At 42.3% G+C, this 20298-nt stretch overlaps 1 protein-coding gene across 2 annotated transcripts in view; it reads right to left on the bottom strand.

Annotated features, from left to right (window-relative positions):
* The window catches only part of ca10a (carbonic anhydrase Xa), a 351708-nt gene extending 344569 nt beyond the window's left edge, over positions 1–7139 (bottom strand). The window contains exons 1-2 of one of the 2 annotated variants that reach the window (XM_036946123.1): positions 6867–7139; positions 5773–6255 (exon numbers count right to left, since the gene is read on the bottom strand). In XM_036946123.1, coding sequence (XP_036802018.1) covers positions 5773–5833 — 61 coding nt within the window. In that variant the 5' untranslated portion in view covers positions 5834–6255; positions 6867–7139. The remainder of the gene's footprint in view (positions 1–5772; positions 6256–6866) is intronic. The other variant, XM_036946124.1, reaches the window with a different exon arrangement.
* Between the last annotated feature and the right edge of the window lie 13159 nt (positions 7140–20298).

The raw sequence follows: 20298 nt of genomic DNA on the forward strand, positions 1-20298 counted from the left end.
AGTACACCCTGCGTTATATCCCCATTACTGGACACACATCTGCACAGGATTATCAGATTAGTGACTGGAGAGTTTGTGTTCCTGACAGGGCTGTGGAGGCGAATTGGGACACTGTGGGGAGTGAGTCAATGAGTCAGGGTGTGTGTGTGTGTGTGTGTGTGTGTGTGTGTGTGTGTGTGTGTGTGTGTGTGTGTGTGTGTGTGTGTGTGTGTGTGTGTGTGTGTGTGTGTGTGCAATTATTATACGGTGGGCTATCAGTGCTTGCTTATGTGCTTGCGCATTACTCATGCTACCCTGCAATGTGGTACCATGGTGAGGCCCTGTGCTGTTTTGGCAGTTAAACCACGCTCTCCCAGTCACATACACAAACAAACAGCTCCCTCTAGTAAATTACAGCTGTGTGGAGGTCGTGTCATTCTGACAGGCTGATAGACTTGACAGAGAGGGTGATCTGAGTGGCACACACACACACCATGCCAAAAAAAACACACACACTCTCTCTCTCTCTCTCACTCACACTCTATCTCTCTCTCTCTCTCTCTCTCTCTCTCTCTCTCTCTCTCTCTCTCACTCACTCACTCACACACTCACACAGTGGCCATGCGGTCCAGACAGGCAGAGGCGGTTAGGGACAGGAGTGGGGATGTTGGTTTGAGACACACAGTCAGGGAGGACAGGTTGACTGCAGACCTCTGCAGCACGGAGACGCTTCAGTCCCATATGACTGGATACACAGGGATACTCCAGTTCCTGTGTTCTCTCAGAGGGAAACCAGTCTGTGTGTTAAAAGGGTATTCATTCAAAATAAAACTCTTTATTGTCTCGTAGTCTTTTCTCTTTGGTCTATGTTTGAGAAGGTTAAGGTGGTTGAAGTTGAAGATAGTTGACAGTTGGAATGATATATATATGGATACATTCAAACATTCATCTGGAACACTGTAATATTCATAGAATAGGTTTGTACGGATATCGGGAAACTGTGAGAAACAAACAGATTTGTTTTCCGGCGAAGTGAAGAACAAACACAGCACAATAAATAAGCAGCAAGCGCAGTAATTACTTTATGATCTCACTTTGGAGAAAAAAAACTAAAGCAATACACAGAGTATTGCTTCAGGGACATAAAATACAAATTAAAACCTTGCTTAAACGCTTTATCAACACTTAAATAAATTCTACCAGGCTACAGACATGAATAAAATCATGCAAATTAATACTAATATTAGAAATACCTTTCACAAAGGTATTGTGCCTACTTCAGAGAGAGGGAGGGAGTGGGAGGAAACGATAGAGCGAGTGAGAGAGATTTAGGCCTCCTGCAGTCACCCAAATGAGCCTCCAACATGAAAGTGAAGGGGTCCCATGTTGAACTTTTGAATTAAAGCCGGTGAATTAGTGCCGTTTTAGCCGCTGTGCTGGAGAATGCATGAATGCTGCCTGCTCTGATTTTTAATGGTAGAGTAAATGCCTCTCCTCTAAACGAATGAGAGACGCTCTTTAGCCGGAAGAGTAAACAGCAGCATTCAACTGTCATTAATATCACAGTTCTCAGTCAGTAACTAATTGAAGTGAATGGGTTTTAATTGAAGTGAATGGGTTTACACTGTTCCTCTCTATCCTCTCCAACCATGGGGAGCGTGGATATGAGTATGATAGGCAGTTACTACTACTGTACAGGGGGGGGGGGGTATGAAATAGTATTTATCTGTTGAAGTTATATAGACTGTAACCGTATGGAACATGGAAATGATTCGGTTTAGAGAGATGGATTGTTTTAGAAGTCTATTGTGTTTTGTCAGACCCATTGCCCCACGCAACTACATAGTGAATATGCAGGTTGTGTGGTCAGCAATTGTCTGTCGTTTTCCCATTTAGAGCTTCAAGCAATCTACAAGGTACGTTGACCAAGAGCACATTATTCAAGTAAGCAGGGTTGCAGGGGAGACGGGTTAACAAACAAACCAATAGGGAGATTGGAATAATTAGACGGCCCAAGTTGGACATTTCTACTTACACACGGACTTAACTACCAACATTACTGAGTTTTCAAACACATATAATTGTCTGCTTTGACCCCATGTAATTACTGGATTAATACATGTGCACATGGGTAATGCTCTATTCTCTTCCAATCCAGACTCAGGGGAGAGAGATGTTCTACAGTAAGCCAGTGACCCATCTAACATGTTTTGATGTATGTATTATATTCAGAGGATGTCTTGGATCACTGTATTGACCCAAGGGTGTGTTTATCCCCCTCTGTTAGAGGCTATAGGCCTACTGATGGTGGATGGACTGTATCTGGTGTCTGTACAACTCAGACGGGCAGGAAAACAAAGAAGACAACGGTTGCATTGGAAATGGCATCATTCACACTTGGAGTTCCGTCAAGTGGAAGCGTGGATCGTGTTAAATGTTAGTGTGTAACAGATGTGCTTCAGGAAACTACGATCATGTAACGAGTAAGCTTGCATGAGACCTCACAGCGAAAACGGCTTTAACTCAGTGGGCTAATGCAACCTTGAGTCGAGTGAGCAACCCGGGTTCATGACCCAGTCGGTTATATAGGGGATTGAATAATAGATGAACCTTTTACAACATCCTTGAGACTAATAACTGCCAATATGAGCCTAGTCCTTTTAGGGAAGAATGGATGGGGCTGGGGGAATTAGAAGAGCGGAGAACAGTTTGATTCCAGACACCTGTGCAATATTTGGAGGTGATGCTTCAGTCAAACCAGCTCCAAATCCCTACATCTCCCGAGAACGAGGGGGAGAGAGAGCACAAGAGAGAGAGAGAGAGAGGGAGAGAGAGAGAGAGAGAGAGCACGAGAGAGAGAGAGAAAGAGAGGGAGAGCACGAGAGAAAGAGAGAGAGAGAGAGAGAGAGAGAGAGAGAGAGAGAGAGATGTGGACAGTATGTGGACACCTACTAGTTGTACATCTCATTCCAAAATCGTGGTAATTAATATGGAGTTGGTCCCCCCTTTGCTACTATAACAGCCTCCACTCTTCTGGATAGCCTTTCCACTAAACGTTGGAACATTACTGCATTGCTGCAGGGACTTGCTTCAAATCAGCCTCAAGAGAATTAGTGAGGTCGGGCACTGATTCTGGCTTGCAGTCTGCGTTCCAATTCATCCAAAATGTGTTTGATGGGTTTGAGGTCAGGGTCTGTGCAGGCCAGTCAAGTTCTTCCCACCGATCTCAACAAACCATGTATGTATGGACCTCGTTGTGTGCACGGGGCCATTGTCATGGAAAAACAGGAAAGGACCTTCCGCAGACTGTCACCAAAACGTTGGAAGCACAGAATCGTCTAGAATGTAATTGTATGCTGTAGCATTAAGATTTCCCTTCACTGACACTAAGGAACCTAGTCTGAACCATGAAAAACAGCCCCAGACCATTATTCCTCCTCCACCGAACTTTACAGTTGGCACTATGCATTCGGGCAGGTAGCATTCTCCTGGCATCCGCCAAACCAAGATTTGTCCGTCGTCTGCCAGATGGTGAAGCGTGATTCATCAGTCCAGAGTGATGCTTGGCATTGCTCATGGTGATCTTAGGCTTGTGTGCGGCAGCTCAGCCATGGAAACCCATTTCAGGAAGCTCCTGAAGAACAGTTGTTTTGATGAAGTTGCTTCCTGAGGCAGTATGGAATCCAGTAGTGAGTGTTGCAAAGCCGAGGACAGATGATTTTTACGCACTACGTTATGTTGTGCCTATAGTATCATTTTAGGAGACTAAGCCATGTAATACTGTACTTTTTCAAACCTTTAACCTTTTACATAATTGATTACATTCTCTGGTAATTTTGTATACTTTTAAGCAGTAGTTCTGAAAGTAGTACTCTCGGGCAAAAACAGTTGCTTTTAAACTAGGAATTTCATGGCTAATTGAGGTAAAACAGTAATTATGCTAATATATTATGCATGTATGAACTACACATGGACACATCCAGTCCAAAGTGGGAGGTTTAAAAAAATACTTGTTGCCAAGGTTCAAGAGCATGTCTTTAAACTGATCATCATGGTGTGTCTTCAATGACCTTTTGCGGAAAAGAGCAGTCTGGGCATGTTTAAAGATAACCTTTCCAGTCTACAATATTCTGTAGGCTACTCTCCTCAACCACATTCCCGCTGGTATCAAACTTGAGTTACCATGGAAATAGCAGGCCTGTGCGAAAGAGGGGGAGGGATTATATGTGCATAAGGTTTGGCAGCTAGTCTACATATTTTACAATTTGATACATAAAGCAACACTGGCAAGTCTGTAATAACGTGTGTAATGTAATAACGTCCATTCACTACGGACCGAAGAGGAACAGCAAATTATTGCACACATCCCTCCTAAAAAAAATTGGGGAAACAGATAAAGGGGAGGGGAAGGGGAAGGAGGGGAGGGATGTGCGTGAGTGGTCATTTATAACTAGCCTATAATCATAATTTGCAGTCAGGCTCGAGGGGAGATGTGGAAATTCCAAACGACAGTCGTGCGTAATACATGCGCTCAGAGAGGAGGGGAAGGAGGGAGGTTTTGCGCACATCCCTGGTCGTCACAGGGAATGATTGGGCACATGCCTCTCAAGTACAGCACTCAGCCCTTGACGGGTACCTGCTTCAATATTAGGTTGTACGAGTATCATCGGAGTTTGATATGAGAGCCGGCGGGTAGTCTAGTCTATATGCCTCTACTGTACGCAAAGATTCCCTGCAAACAATATTACATTCGTCTCCAATGGTGGTATAAGAAATTGTTGGCATGTGGACTTGCATTGCATTGATGATGGATCTAGCTAATGCATTTGACTTAATAATCAACGGGGGTACGCATGATGGTACAGCCCAGCGGCGCTTCAACCCAAACAGCTCTCACCGACGGGCACAAGTATTACCCCTTTCGATCGAACTCAAACTAATTTGATATTTTAGCTCCAAGCCTGACATAATAAAGATACGTCAATACTGTTCCTATCTACTACGCAGCACCTATCCACTCACATGAACAGTCTAATAGTTCTGGAACAGCCATCGCGCCATGACCAACGCATGCGTTCCCATTTAGCCCACTCCACTGAAACCCGTATCAGTACCGTGGTTATTCATGCACGTGTAGCACAGGATAACTGTCTCGTCATAAGAGTTCAACAGTAGTGGTAATACTGTTCTAGGATATTTTCCTCAAACTTTGCATTCACAATTTAACGAAATAAACCTCGATTTCGCCTGACAATTTTTTTTTTGAAAACTTCAGCTCCAAGTCTAAACCTATTAAAGAAATCTGTCGAATAAATTATAATATTGATTAATTGTTTCCCATTCAACGAAATCATTCTCACACGACCTCTCTCCTCGTGTAATCATTCGTTCAGTTGACATAATTGATATCAGTTGATAACACTTGCATTATTCAATACTGAACATAATGAAATACAGCAAAAACATATTTTGGGGTACAATCTTATAGGCTACCCTATTGTATCTGTTCCCAGTGACATCCACAACTAAGTGAAATCCGAGTTTCAGGCAGATTCTGATCTGTAAATGTCTTCGTTCTCAAATGTTTCCGATCAATTCATTCTATTTCAATTGGCCTATCAACTGAACCGACTATCGACGGCGTACATCATTCATTACAAGGTTTTCATTCATTTCAACGTTTTCTGCAACATTTTACAACTTCGTTATCAATTTTCCTCACTGCGTTCTCATGCACCTGCCCTTTTGTCCGTCTCACACCGGACCAACCAATATCAATGACTGAAAACTTACCTGATACACAGATGATGAAATTGGCGTGAAGAATAATAAATAGTTCCCAAATAATATCCATTCTCTGTCTTCATGCCAGGTGCATTACGCTCGGTAAAAACGGGGGTAGCCTATCAGTTGCCGATGTCGAGTCCTTCCAGTCTGTAGCCCGCTGCACACCTTCCACGAGGTACTTTCCACGCCAGACTCATAGCAAGGTCTATATCCAAGACATGACACCACACTCTCCCTCAAAACTACAATCCCAGAGAGACAGAACCACAAACTCCAGACCCAAAGGTAGAACGAAAGGTAGAGTCCTGGAAGCAAAAGTCAATTGTAGGCTATTCACACAGTAATGGAGTTCCAATGTGCCCTACCAAGACCATCCATAAATGTACTCGTCCCTCGCGTCGTCCCTCGCATCGGTTGCTCTTTGGAAATATAGTTTCAGTCATTCTGTGTAAACACAACCATGGTCGAAGTGTCTTCCTCCTCGTTATCCTGGAAAGAGGGACAGTTAAACTGAGTTAGAGTTCAAAGGAATAACCTAGTTTAAAAACCTCTGCTTTACTCTATGACTATGAATGGGAAAACTCCGTCGGGGTGTTTTAACTGGCGTTGACAGAGTGATGGACAGGAGAGCAGGGGACCGCATCCGGACTGGGCGTTCACCGGCAAGGGGGCGTACTTCGCTCATATTCACTGTTCAGCGGTAGGATAGGCCTACAATACGTTCCGCGCTGTCGCGCATCTCACGCACACACACCGCTGCTACACACCACATTTCATGAAAACTTTAGGAACCCCTTATCATCTATTAGAATGTCTGATGTCTGATTAGAAACATCTTCATCAATATAATCACCAATACTTCACACATCCACCCATGTAATACGATGAAGCTTGAGCCATCAGCACACTGAGGCAAATCAACTCTCCCCCCCCGCTAACCCTTTATTAGCGCAGCTCCGTGCCCACTCACACATCCTGTCAAACAACACACTGACGCAGTTCACATGCACAGGCTGCACTGTAGCTTCGAAAAAAAAATAACAGCAGGCTAAACGTAGCCTACATTTAATACAGAGAAACCTAGAGTGAAGGCTACTTACCGTTTTTTTGGGGCTAGATAAAAATACGGTTATCCTAATGTAAAACGAAGCAACCGACTGATGCCAGCGAGTCCCCAAAAACGTCGATATGCTATAACTTTCACACACCATTTAAAAGTTAGTATAATCGTCGATATAGACTTAAATGTCCTGAGTTGAAAAATTGGGACAGTAGTCTTCTGGCACGCGGGCACCAGGCGATGCCACGAGCCCAAGGAGAGCTTCCAGATTAGTGCCGTCAGAAAATGATGCGCGGGCACGTGCGGTGCTCCATAAACATACTCACGCGGGCACAGGTAGATGAGAGACTGTGGTACCCAGCCCTCATGGTAAGGGGAGGAGCTGGCTAGAGAGAGAGAGAGAGAGAGAGAGAGAGAGAGAGAGAGAGAGAGAGAGGTCTATCATTATTGATTTGATACATTTCTATATGTTTGTTTTGGCAATGTATGTGGTAACACTTTCAATGCATAGCAAATTATTCAGTGTTGAATCAACACGGTCTATACGCATCCACACTTTTCAGTGTTAAATGAACACTTTGCTTAGTACTTACACTGTTGCACTTTCTCAGTGTTGGGAAATTAACACCTATAGTGTTACAGTAACTCATTTTGGGCTGTTGTTTTAACACTGTATGGTTAAAGCCTAATTTGTGTATTTCCCAGTGTAGCCTGGTGAGGAGTGTTGGGCCAGTAACCGAAAGGTTGCTGGATCGAATCCCTGAGCTGACAAGGTAAAAATCTGTTGCTCTTCCCCTGAACAAGGCATTTAACCCACTGTTCCCTGGGCACCGATGATGTGGATGTCTATTAAGTCAGCCCCCCACACCTCGCTGATTCAGAGGGGTTGGGTTAGCACATTTCAATTGAATGCATTCAGTTGTACAACTGACTAGGTATCCCCATTTTGCGTCACTTGTAGAGTTACAAACCATGGCTGTATTTGTTAGTGACTGAGACATGGTTGTTGAGTTTATTCCTGTTCAGTCCTATGGCCTTCACCAAGTGAGTTCCTAGCTGAATGTTATCATTCAAATCTTTATGACAATACATTAAATATATCATAAGGCCTTACTTTGAAGGCCTAGCTTTACCCTTACACAGCTGCCTGAAACTCCTGGTTTACATGCCACATCATGCCTGCTAGTCACATTACACTGGCTTGGAATCCAGTCAGGGTTAGGATATCCAACTGTTGGAACCTGCATTCAGAATGACTGTGAGGTTTAGGAACTTTGATAAAGGAGACTACCTAAAACATTTTAAACTGCAAAAACATATGCCAGTGATGGGCAAATGACTAAATGATTGAATTAGTTTAGAAAAATATGTTATTTATACTTGTGTAGCATAAGATTAATCAATCAATCAATGCAAAAAAAAAACAGATATTAAAACAATTCCTAAAAAAATCTACCTACAGCAGAGCTTGCTGGGAAATATGATATAGCAATGGGCATGGTTTCGATGGGAGTGTTTATAACCTGCTTACCAGTCGAAACAGTTATACTGTATCAAACATCCTAGTTAGATGTAAAATTACACAACTAAGACCTCTTTGGCAAAAAACGTCTAAATTAATTACAGATTTTTTGATTGATCTTAGATTAATTCTGACAAATTTAAGGACGCGTATACTGGCTATATTGTTGCTATGGCGTCTCAAGGGGGACAAACCTTTTTCTTGTTTTTCATTCGAAGGTCTTTTAAGGGAGTATGTGAGGCACAGGCATTGGCTTCGCCTAGCCGAGTTCTGCTAGGAGCAAACCCAACCTAGTATACGGGCGCTTATACGCTCCACAGAGTAAAACTGACACAATCCAACTCAACCATTATTAACACCAACACTGGGGTTCTTGTACACCGCTGACAGTTATTTTTTACTCTTACAGAGTTAATGTAACTCATTAATCAACAGTAGAAATGTTACACTGAAAAATCAACACTAGGTAACTCTGGCCAATTTGCTGTGTGCCAATCAAACCTTTTCTATTGAATTGAATTGATAGCGAGAGAGACAGAGAGAGATGCCTGCTATAAGGTGAGGGACAGTGTCTGACAGACCAACCAACCTGCACATGTCCTCTATGCCATTGTTTTTGTCCATGTGTATGGTTATTCTTACCCTAGATTATTGTTACCGATTGTCCCGTTTACAATTTTGATTATTATTATTATTTTAATTTCGTATAATATTGTAAATTAATCACTTAATTTTCAAAGTACTCTTTGGCATGATGTACATTGTTACGTCATGCCAATGAAGCAATTTGAGTTGTGTTGACTTGAGAAAGAGAGAGAGAGAGAGAGAGAGAGAGAGAGAGAGAGGGAGAGAGAGAGTAGCAATAACATTGCTACCTGTGTCTATGCCATTAATTATTGTTGTCCTCATACATTATTGCATTCATTACACGGACACCTCACCCCTGCCCTTACCAGGGCAGCAGGCACTATTATTACAAAAAATAATAAAAGCATTTCACAGTGATGTTGTTAAGAAAACATGTCCGCATCATTTGAATATAGGCTGTAGATCTGCAATACCAATTTGCAAATATGAAGGGAAGGTAGGTAGCCTAGTGGTTAGAGCGTTGGACTTGTAAAGATGTTGCAGGATCGAATCCCCGAGCTGTCAAAGTAAATATCTGTTGTTCTGCCCCTGAACAAGGCAGTTAGCACACTGTTCCTAGGCCATCATCAAAAATAAGTGTTTGTTCTTAACTGACTTGCAGAGGTAAATATAGATAGAAAATAATGGAGTAATTCCATAGAGCCCATCCTAGATTGGTTTTCTGAAAATTATTTAATGAGAAAAATATATTTTGAAATATACCCAGACACTGAATCCTTTGTTGATGTGGGTGTATACAGCTGTACAATTCTGCCTGTTCCTCCTTTGGATTCATACAGCAGATTCACTGTCCTAAACATCATAGTTTTTCACTTAGGTTTTGTTCTCTCACTACTTTAGGCACCGTAAGCCATTTATTTTGATGCAAATTTTGAATATGATGAAAAAAACATACTTGACATTTGCCATCTTCCTAGTGTCTCTCGGTCTTCTAGCCTATTGCCATCTCGATGATTGCTGAGGGAAAATAGCTGCTATGATATTTAAATTGATTTACTTTTAGTCTACTTGATCTGCTTTAAATGTGTTTGAAGTAAAAACAGATGAAATTGAAAAGCAGCAATGCAAGTCATTTAATCAGAGAGAAAGAGAGAGGGGAATCTACTTTAAAGCAACAACAAAGGGAAGTTGAAGATCAAGAAGATCAAGTAGGTGTGTCCAAACTTTTAACTGGTACTGTATACCTGCCAATCAAGAAAAGCCTTACATCTGTTGCATAATTCCACTGTGTAAAAACAACTTGACTGGTGGCAGATGGCAAGAATTGGATGCTGGGCTGCGTTCAGAAAACCTACTGCTACGATAAATTAAACAAAAACGGTGCTGTTCTGATGTGAAGGTCCTGGGCTGGTGTGGTTACACGGGGTCTGCGGTTGTGAGGCCGGTTGGATGTATAGCCACATTTTCTAAAACGATGTTGGAAGCGGCTTATGGTTGAGAAATGGACATTAAATTATCTGGCAACAGCTCTGGTGGATATTTCTGCAGTCAGCAAGTCATCACTCTCTCAAAACTTGAGACGTCTGTGGCATTGTGTTGTCTGAAAAACTACACATTTTAGAGTGGCCTTTAATTGTCCCCAGCACAAGGTACACCTGTGACATGATCATGCTGTTTAATCAGCTTCTTGATATGCCACACCTGTAAGGTGGATGGATTATCTTGGCAAAGGGGAAATGCTCACTAACAGGGATACAAACAAATTTGTGCACAAATTTAAGAGAAATAAGCTTTTTGTGCATGGGATCTTTATTTCAGCTCCAGAAACATGGGACCAACACTTTACATGTTGCGTAAATACATGTACTTTGTATTTTAAAGTACAGAAATACATTTGCAATTAGCCAGCCCGAACAGCAACAACATTCTCAGTAATATTTACGTTTCACTTGCTATGACTCTGATATGTTGTTTATCTACCTTAGTTGAATGCATTGACTGTAAGTCACTCTGGATAAGAGTGTCTGCTAAATCACCAACATGTAAATGTGGGTGAAAATGAACTGCAAAGCACAGTGGTTTGCCATTGCCATTGTTCTGGGGTCAAGTGCATTAGAGTACTACTCAGCATGCTTTGCAATTGTTCATTTATACATACAGTTTACTGTACATTTAGTTAATTTAGCGAACACTCTTGTCACACCATAGTGCCACCAGACGTCTAATACTAATGCAGGATGAAAGGTGGTGACAAAATTATGAACCAACATTATAAAATAAATTGTATAAAAAAATATTTTGTATTTTGAAATTACAAAAAATGTCAGCTCTCAAAAGTATCTTGTTACAAAATACTTTATGTTGGAGTGTAGTTCAGCCCAGTGTAATTCAAATGACTGAAAACTCAGAAGTCATTCAAATACATTTTTCAAATACATAGAACAGAATTGCTGCCCATCTCTGGTCACAACAAGCATCTCGTACAAATTGCGGACTGGCACGTAACAATCTAGTCAACCTGAAGATCTGAAACAGACTGGAGTAAATCGCAGTTCGCTACTCTCCTGCCTGGATTTGGGTCATACTGACTTACTTCTCTTGAGATGTGACAATGACATCACGGTATTACAGATTGGCTAACGTTAGCTACAGTAGGCTAGGGGTAAGGGTTAAGGTTAGGGTTAAGTTTAGAAGTTAGGTTAAAGGGTTAAGGTTAGGTTAGGGTTAGGGGAAGGGTTAGCTAACATGCTAAGTAGTTGCAAAGTGGCTAAAATGTGGTAAGTAGTTGAAAAGTTGTTCATTTTGTCCATGATGAGATTCAAACTAACAACCTTTGGGTTGCTAGACATTCACATTATACCCCCGATCAACCACCCTCCTATCATGTTTGCCCAAAGTAACCATATGTCTTATTTAACCATACTAAACGTACACATCATACTTAATGAATTGTCTCGGATTTACTTACAGAATAATACAAAATCAGTGGCGTTCGGTGCCGTTTAAGATGTGGGAGGACGATTATTTTTGGCCTTATTTCATTTCATGCACTGCAATGCTAGCTAGCTGTAGCTTATGTTTTCAGTGCTATATTAATTCTCTGATCCTTTGATTGGGATGGCAACATGTCAGTTCATGCTACAAGAGCTCTGATAGTAAATGTTCACACATAAACTCGGCAACAGCTAGACAATCTAATGAATGTAATAAGGGGGGAACGTTAATTAAATGTTCATGTCACTATGTTCATGACATAGTTAAACCTATGTCTTCACCATTACAGGTTATAGTATCCTGGGCACACCAACAGACACCAGAGAGTCAGAGGTAAACACAAAATTATGAGCAAAGCTATGGCAGAGACATACGGCTGCTTTCTAGGAGTAGGCCTATTTGGCTTAACAATTGAATAGCAAATCAATGTATTTCAAAACACAAGTAGGCAATAATGGCTTTCATTCTATACATATATGTAAAGAGTGTAGTTGTCCATATTGATGAACATTCATACACAGCATTTCTCAGGCCTCCCACATAACTTGAATACAGGTAGCAGTCATTGCACTCTACGTAGACGTTCTCGCCAAGCAACACACATCTCAGTATGATTAATCATTGGTAATTGGTATGTACAGCCTGAAGTTAATGCCTGCAAAATTGTCATAATGTTGTGGGACTGTTGTGTATTACAGCCTGATTAACCAGACTATACATATTTCAGCCCTTGTGAAGCATTTTTCTCTGCTATCCTATGAATTTCTTACAACCTTGCAATTGTCACAATGTGTCTGATGTCGGAGTATAAGACCTTAACGCTACAGTATGATTTTCCTCCACCTACTGTATCCCTTTCTGTTGGTGTGTCCCTCTGAGATATCCAGTAACCAAAGCCATGCGGGAGGCCAAGGATGATGGTCAATCAATAAATTACACAGGGTTTTTATAAGTGGCCCTTTTCCACATCAGAGTGCATCCCAGCAGACTGCTGCCCCTTTGGACCGCAATGCTTTTACCCGTCAGGTCTCATCCGGTATCTCTTTCCCTTCACAAGGTCCTGGGTACAGTCGATGCTTTTAAAGGGGGACCTTTGAAAGGTTTCACTCCTCAAACACAATACTACTTTGTGTTAGAATGGAGGTAGGATTAGTTTCTGTAGCTGACATACTATTCTTGATAGATGTATTTTGGGAAATTTCCAAGAAACGTCATTTAGCATTTTTATATGCATCCATTACATGTATTACATTTGAGTTAACCTGTATATTTTTTTTTTTATCAGGGAGTCATACTGAGACCAAGGTCTATTTTACAGATGAGCCCTGAATGACAGAAATGACAGAGAAAACACACATCAATATAAATGTAAGCAGAAAGAAAAACACGGTCATACCAAAACAAATGCATTCAGTAATAAGATCCTCAATCAGCTTTCTGGGTTGCCCTAGAAACACCACAACTTCACATTTAACAAGATTTTGAAGATTTTTCCACAAATAAGGTGCAAGAAAACTAAAAGCTACTTTATCTTACTCAGTAGAGACCAAATTAATTTCCAGAGTTATCCATCCCTGCGACTGGGTGTGGAAACTCATCAGTCTAAAGTTTAGTAATGATGTTAGGTACAGTGGGATTTTTTGTAAAAGGGCTTTATAAATGAAAACGTACATTGGCTTGCGAAATTATTCACCCCCTTGGCATTTTCACTATCGCGTTGCCTTACAACCTGGAATTAAAATTGATTTTTTGGGGGGTTTGTATCATTTGATTTACACAACATGCCTACCACTTTGAAGATGCAAAATATGGTTTATTGTGAAACAAACAAGAAATAGGGCAACAAAAACAGAAAACTTAAGCATGCATATCTATTCACCCCCCCCCCCCCCCCCCCCCCCAATGTCAATACTTTGTAGAGAAACTTTTTGCAGCAAATATAGCTGCAAGTCTCTATGGGGTATATCTCTATAAGCTTGGCACATGTAGCCACTGAGATCTTTGCCCATTCTTCAAGGCAAAACTGCTCCAGCTCCATCAAGTTGGATGGGTTCCGCTGGTGTACAGCAATCTTTAAGTCATACCACAGTGTCACGATTGTGTGGAGAGATGGACCAAGGCGCAGCGTGCTCTGAGTTCCACATCTTTATTTTTGTGAAACTTACAAAACAAAAAGGAAACAAACAACGAACCGTAACATAAGAGGTGCATCAGACACTAACTCAAAACAAGATCCCACAAAAAAAACAGTGGGGAAATGGCTGCCTAAATATGATCCCCAATCAGAGACAACGATAAACAGCTGCCTCTGATTGGGAACCATACCAGGCCAATATAGACATAAAACAACCTAGATAACCCACCCTAGTCACACCCTGACCTAACAAACATAGAGAATAAAAGGCTCTCTATGGTCAGGGAGTGACAGTACCCCCCTCCCCAAAGGTGCGGACTCCGGCCGCAAAACCTGACTCTATAGGGGAGGGTCCGGATGGGTATCTAGCGTTGGTGGCAGCTCCGGTGCGGGGTGAAGTACCCACTCCGCTCGCGGATCCGCCAGCATCGGTGGTGGCTCTGCTGCGGGACTTTGCCCCCGCCCAGACCATGGGTCCGGCTTGGCGCAGAGGGCCCCGGCCATGGACCTGAGTTGGCCGCCGTACCTGGACTGAGCACCGGCGCAGAGGAAGGCTCTGGCCTTGGAGCGGGACTGGACGCTGTGCCTGGACTGGGCACCGGCGCAGAGGAAGGCTCTTGCTTTGAAGTGGGACTGGACACCATGCCTGGACTGGGCATCGGCGCAGAAGGAGGCTCCTGCCATGGAGCAGGACTGGACACCGTGCCTGGACTGGGCACCGGCGCAAAGGAGGGCTCCGGCCTATGGACCGTCGTAGGAGGTTCCCGACTGTGGACCATCGCAGGAGGCTCCGGACTGTGGACCGCTGCAGGAGGTTCCGGACTGTGGATCGTCGCCAGAGACTCCGGTCTGGGGACCGTCGCCGGAAGCTCCGGACTGGGGACCATCGCCGGGAGCTCTGGACTATCAACAGTCGCCGGACTGGGGAGGCTCACTGAAGGCCTGATGCGTGGGCCCGGCACAGGTTGCACCGGACTGGTGACATGCACTTCAGCTGCCTCTGATTTGGGAACCATACCAGGCCAACATAGACATAAAACAACCTAGATAACCCACCCTAGTCATAATAAAAGGCTCTCTATGGTCAGGGCGTGACACACAGATTCTCAATTGGATTGAGGACTGGGCTTTGACTAGGCCATTCCAAGACCTTTAAATGTTTCCCCTTAAACCACTCAAGTGTTGCTTTAGCAGTATTTTTAGGGTCATTGTCCTGCTGGAAGGTGAACCTCCGTGCCAGCCTCAAGTCTCTGGAAGACTGAAACAGGGCTCCCTCAAGAATGTCCCTGTATTTAGTGCCATCCATCATTCCTTCAAGTCTGACCAGTTTCCCAGTCCCTGCCGATGAAAAACGTCCACACGGTATGATGCTGCCACAACCATGCTTTACTGTTGGGATGGTATTCTTGGGGGGATGAGAGGTGTTGGGTTTGCGCCAGACATTTTCCTTGATGGCCAAAAAGCTAAATTTTAGTCTCATCTGACCAGAGTACCTTCTTCCATATATTTGGGGAGTCTCCCACTAGCCTTTTGGTGAACACCAAATGTGTTTGCTTATTTTTTTCTTTAAGCAATGGCTTTTTTCTGGCCACTCTTCTGTAAAGCCCACCTCTGTGGAGTGTAAGGCTTAAAGTGGTCCTATGGACAGATACTCCAATCTCCGCTGTGGAGCTTTGCAGCTCCTTCAGGGTTATCTTTGGTCTCTTTGTTGCCTCTCTGATTAATGCCCTCCTTGACTGGTCCGTGAGTTTTGGTGGGCGGCCCTCTCTTTGCAGGTTTGTTGTGGTGCCATATTCTTTACATTTTTAAATAATGGATTTAATGGTGCTCCGTGGGATGTTCAAAGTTTCAGATATTTTTTTATAGCCCAACCCTGATCTGTACTTCTCCACAACTTTGTCCCTGACCTATTTGGAGAGTTCCTTGGTCTTCATGGTGCCGCTTGCTTGGTGGTGCTACTTGCCTAGTGGTGTTGCAGACTCTGGGGCCTTTCAAAACAGGTGTATATATACTGAGATCATGTGACACTTAAATAAAGTTCCCCTGTCTGCAACCCAACTCATTTTGTGACTTTTGAAGGTAATCGTTTGCACCAAATTTGACTTAGGGGCTTCATAGCAAAGGGGGTGAATACATGTGCACGCACCACTTTTCAGATGTTTATTTTTCAGAATAGTTTTTATTTTTTATTTTTTATTTTTCACCAATTTGGACTAATTTGTGTATGTCCATTACATGAAATCCAAATAAAAATCAATTTAAATTGCAGGTTGTAATGCAACAAAATGGGAAAACCACCAAGGTGGATGAATACCTTTGCAACGTACTCTAGGAATATATTAACCTACGTGACATCAAAGAGGGGCAACCACCTTCCTGATAGAAAATGCAGTGTTATGTCCTAAAACTGTTGCTCATAATAAACTGCATCTAATGGCTTCAATTAAGTGGCAGCTGCCACTTTATTTTTACTATTAGGTGACAGGCAAGACATATTTTTATAGAGGAAATACATTTTTTTGTATTCTCAGCTTGTTAACTAATTAATCAAAATGTTTTTTTAAAGACAGCTTTTCATCTATCCAGATGCCTAGATATTTGTAAGCAGGGACAATATCAATATGGACACCATCCAAAGTACATATGCTTAAATCATCAGAGTTATTTTAAATGTACTCTAGAAAACAACATATGTTTTGGTTTTCCTGCATTCAATACTAATTTCAGGTTAATCAAGTTTTCCTGTAAAACAATGAAGGCAGACTGTAGTTCAGATAGAGCCTGGTCAACCGTGGGGTCAATAGCATACACAACAGGATCATCTCCATACAAATGCAGGTTACAATTTCTTACAGACAAGTCAGCAATGCTAATGTAAACAGTAAACAGTAATGGACCTAGAATTGAACCCTGCGGCACCCCTTTTTTTTTATGTCCACAAAACTGAGAGACAGTTTTTCTTGCTTTGGCCCAGGCGTGATTGTCACTCACTGATGTGTTTCACCTGTCCCTGTGCTTGTCTCCACCCCCTCCAGGTGTTGCTCATCATCCCCGTTAAATTTATTCCTGTGTTTTCTGTCTCTCTGTGCCAGTTCGTCTTGTTTGCCAAGTAAACCAGCGGTTATCTCCTAGCGCCTATTTTTCCCAGTCTCTGTTTTTACTTGTCCTCCTGGTTTTGACCCTTGCCTGTCCTGACACCGAACCCGCATGCCTGATCATTCTTTCTGCGCTGACTTTGAGCCTGCTTAACGCCTTAACGCTTAACGCCTTGTACTTTTTGGACTCGGACCTGGTTACAGAACCCCTGCCTGTCCTGACGTTGAGCATGTCTAACACCCTGTACTGTTTGGACTCTGAACTGGTTTATGAACTCTCGCCTGTCCCCTGACCTGCCTTTTACCTATCCCTTGTGTTGTAATAAACATCAGAGCTCAACCATCTGCCTCCTGTGTCTGCATATGGGTTTGGCCCTGTGTCCTAATAGTGATTTCAAATCTGAATGTGCACAGATTGCTCTGAAGAAAACCAAGGGTTAGATCTATCTTTGAATCTTTAAAGGGGACACATTTTCTAGAGCCAACTCAGGGTCATGAATACAGGAGACAGTGGCTACATCAGAGTAGAGCATGACATGTAAAAACCCTTGAGGAGAAAACTATATATTTTTTATTTGTTTATATTTTTTTACAAACAAGGATTAGTATTTTGTTTTTGGTATCTCTAATACATACTTCGGGACAATGGTCACTGAGATCATAAGAAACTACTCCACTACATATATATTTATGGGAGTTATTAGTCAGAATGGAATCAATCAATGAGGAGTTCATAGGATTTTTTTCGCATTCAATGTGAGTTTTGAGATCAATTGAGACAGATTAAAATCTTTAACTGATCTGAGGCAAGGGAATACCCAATCCAGATTCAAATCCCCTAAAATTATCAACTCCCAGGACAGAAAAGGTTTTAAACACTCAGATATAGCAACAATAGCAGGTGGACGGTAAATCCCAGCAACAAATAACTGTGTATTCTGGTGTATGGACACACTTACAACCAGGAGCTGAAATTTATTGGGAACAGAAACATTTAAAGTTTGGGAAGCCATGATATTCGATTTTTACATGTATGGCCACACCTCCCTCTTTCTGTAATCTGTCACATCTAAATACATTATAATATTTTACTTAAATGTCTTTATCAGAGACAGAATCATTTAACCACGTTTCTTAGAGAACCAGAATGTTAGGAAATGAGTCCTGTACCCAAATGTCAATTGTGTCCATTTTTTTAATCATACTTTGCACATTTAGGTGCATTAGCCCAAGCCCCCTACAAGATGTAATTAAAGTCAGAGGGTTTATTCAGCTCATTCCCATAAGAGCATAGGCTCATCTGCAGCTATTTGTTGAGTGAGCTGAGACTTTTCCAAGGTCCCTAGCCAACCACATGAGAGCAGAGCAGACTGAGCATTCGACAGACCTCCCTAAAGTTGCTGGAAGAAGGGGCTTATGCAGCGTTCAAAACTGGGAACTCGGGAACTGAGAATCAACTGAGTTGTCTTGAACTCACAGTTACATACGTTGTAAGGTTGAGACGAGTTGTCACGTCACATCTTGAGAAATTAACCCGAATTTTATAGGGTTTAATATGAATAATATACTACTTTCTGATTCAGTGTTAAAATAGTAGTTCCCCAAATCTTATGAATAAGTGTGAAATGTGAAAGCTGGAGAAAACAATCTCTGAACGTTCTCTCACTGATGCCAATCTGTTTCAGGTGTTACGCTACTGACTATCCCACCCCAATGCAGAGGTCTGAGTGGGACTGATTTCTTCATCCCGCTCCCACCCGCTCTGCAGTTTTTCATCCCGCACCCGCCAGCTGCAGCTGTCTTTCTGTCTGACTCCCACCTGCTACTCCAAGAACAGGTACCGAACCCAACCGCAGTTCCGCAATGTTATTTTAAGTGTATGTGACGCATCTCACTTGCCAGCCATGGTCCCAGCAATTGTGTGACTATAGGCAATATAAAAATGCGCAAAAATAACCTAAGAAATAATTTGGGTACTAGGTACTAGGGGGTAACTAGCCCCCCTCTTGTAATTCCCATTAAGACCACAAGATGTCACCAAATTATTTTCCCAACATTCTCCCTGGCTGCCACTGCACTTTCTGAACAAAAATGTTGTCTGTGTCATCACAATATTTGAAGATATTTCAATAAAACAATTTTATGGTAAGTTTATAAACTTTTTTTACATTTTGAAAAAGTTGTAGATATGTTTGTTCCAATGAAGTTGGATCTATACTGTAATTGTAATAATATGTTGGATGAGTGTGTTTGGGTCAACTTGCCCCCCTTATTAGGGGGTAACTGGCCCCTGGGAGCTAGTTACCCATTTATGGTTATGAATGTGCTTCTACCAGTTATATAGACAATGACTGGCCCAGTTAGCGCTAGTTTATGCTAACTTGCTAGCTAGCAATTTCACTAGCAGTAAAAGTTATGTCTCCCCCCCCCACCCCACCTCTAAAACCAAAGTTGCTCCCCTGCTACTATTCATGAACTTGAAGCAGCAAGAATGATGAGCGGACACTCATGCATTCTCTTGAGCTCCATTTTGCATATAGGATATAGCCTACCTTTTAGGAGGACGATTTGCAGGCAGAGACAAATAAATGGTAATAAATAGTTTTTGAAAATGTTGCAAACTAATAAAAAGGCGCTACGCTCGCTCACCATGGTAGCCGATGTGGTAGCCTACCATGGTAGCCGATGTGGTACTTCTTTCCATTATCAATATTTATTGACAAACAATGTCATAACTATAGCCTATTCATACCCTTGGGAAGATAATTGACACGGGATTCTCTGCCCATGCATAGGCAGCCTACTTTAATTGATTCATCTGAGTGTATGTGAATAATGCAACAAAGACGTGTTTTGAATACAATAGGTTAGGCTAACGCATACAAAGCAGCAAGAAGAAAGTTTCCAAATAATCTGTGCGTCCCAAAAATATTCTCATCCCAATATTGTGTGTCTGACGGCACTCTTCCACCAGCAGCATAAAGAATGCTGACTGCGCCACAATGATCTCTATCAGAACCCACCAGTCTGGCGGGCATCCCGCGGGAATGCGGTCCTCTACCCCAAAGTTAAAACAGCTTCATCTATTTGGATGAGAATAGCAGCAGACTCCATTTTCCTGCAGGGTATGCAGGTGTTA

The sequence above is a fragment of the Oncorhynchus mykiss genome, chromosome 16 (genome assembly GCF_013265735.2).
Source record: "Oncorhynchus mykiss isolate Arlee chromosome 16, USDA_OmykA_1.1, whole genome shotgun sequence".
Lineage (NCBI taxonomy): Eukaryota > Metazoa > Chordata > Actinopteri > Salmoniformes > Salmonidae > Oncorhynchus > Oncorhynchus mykiss.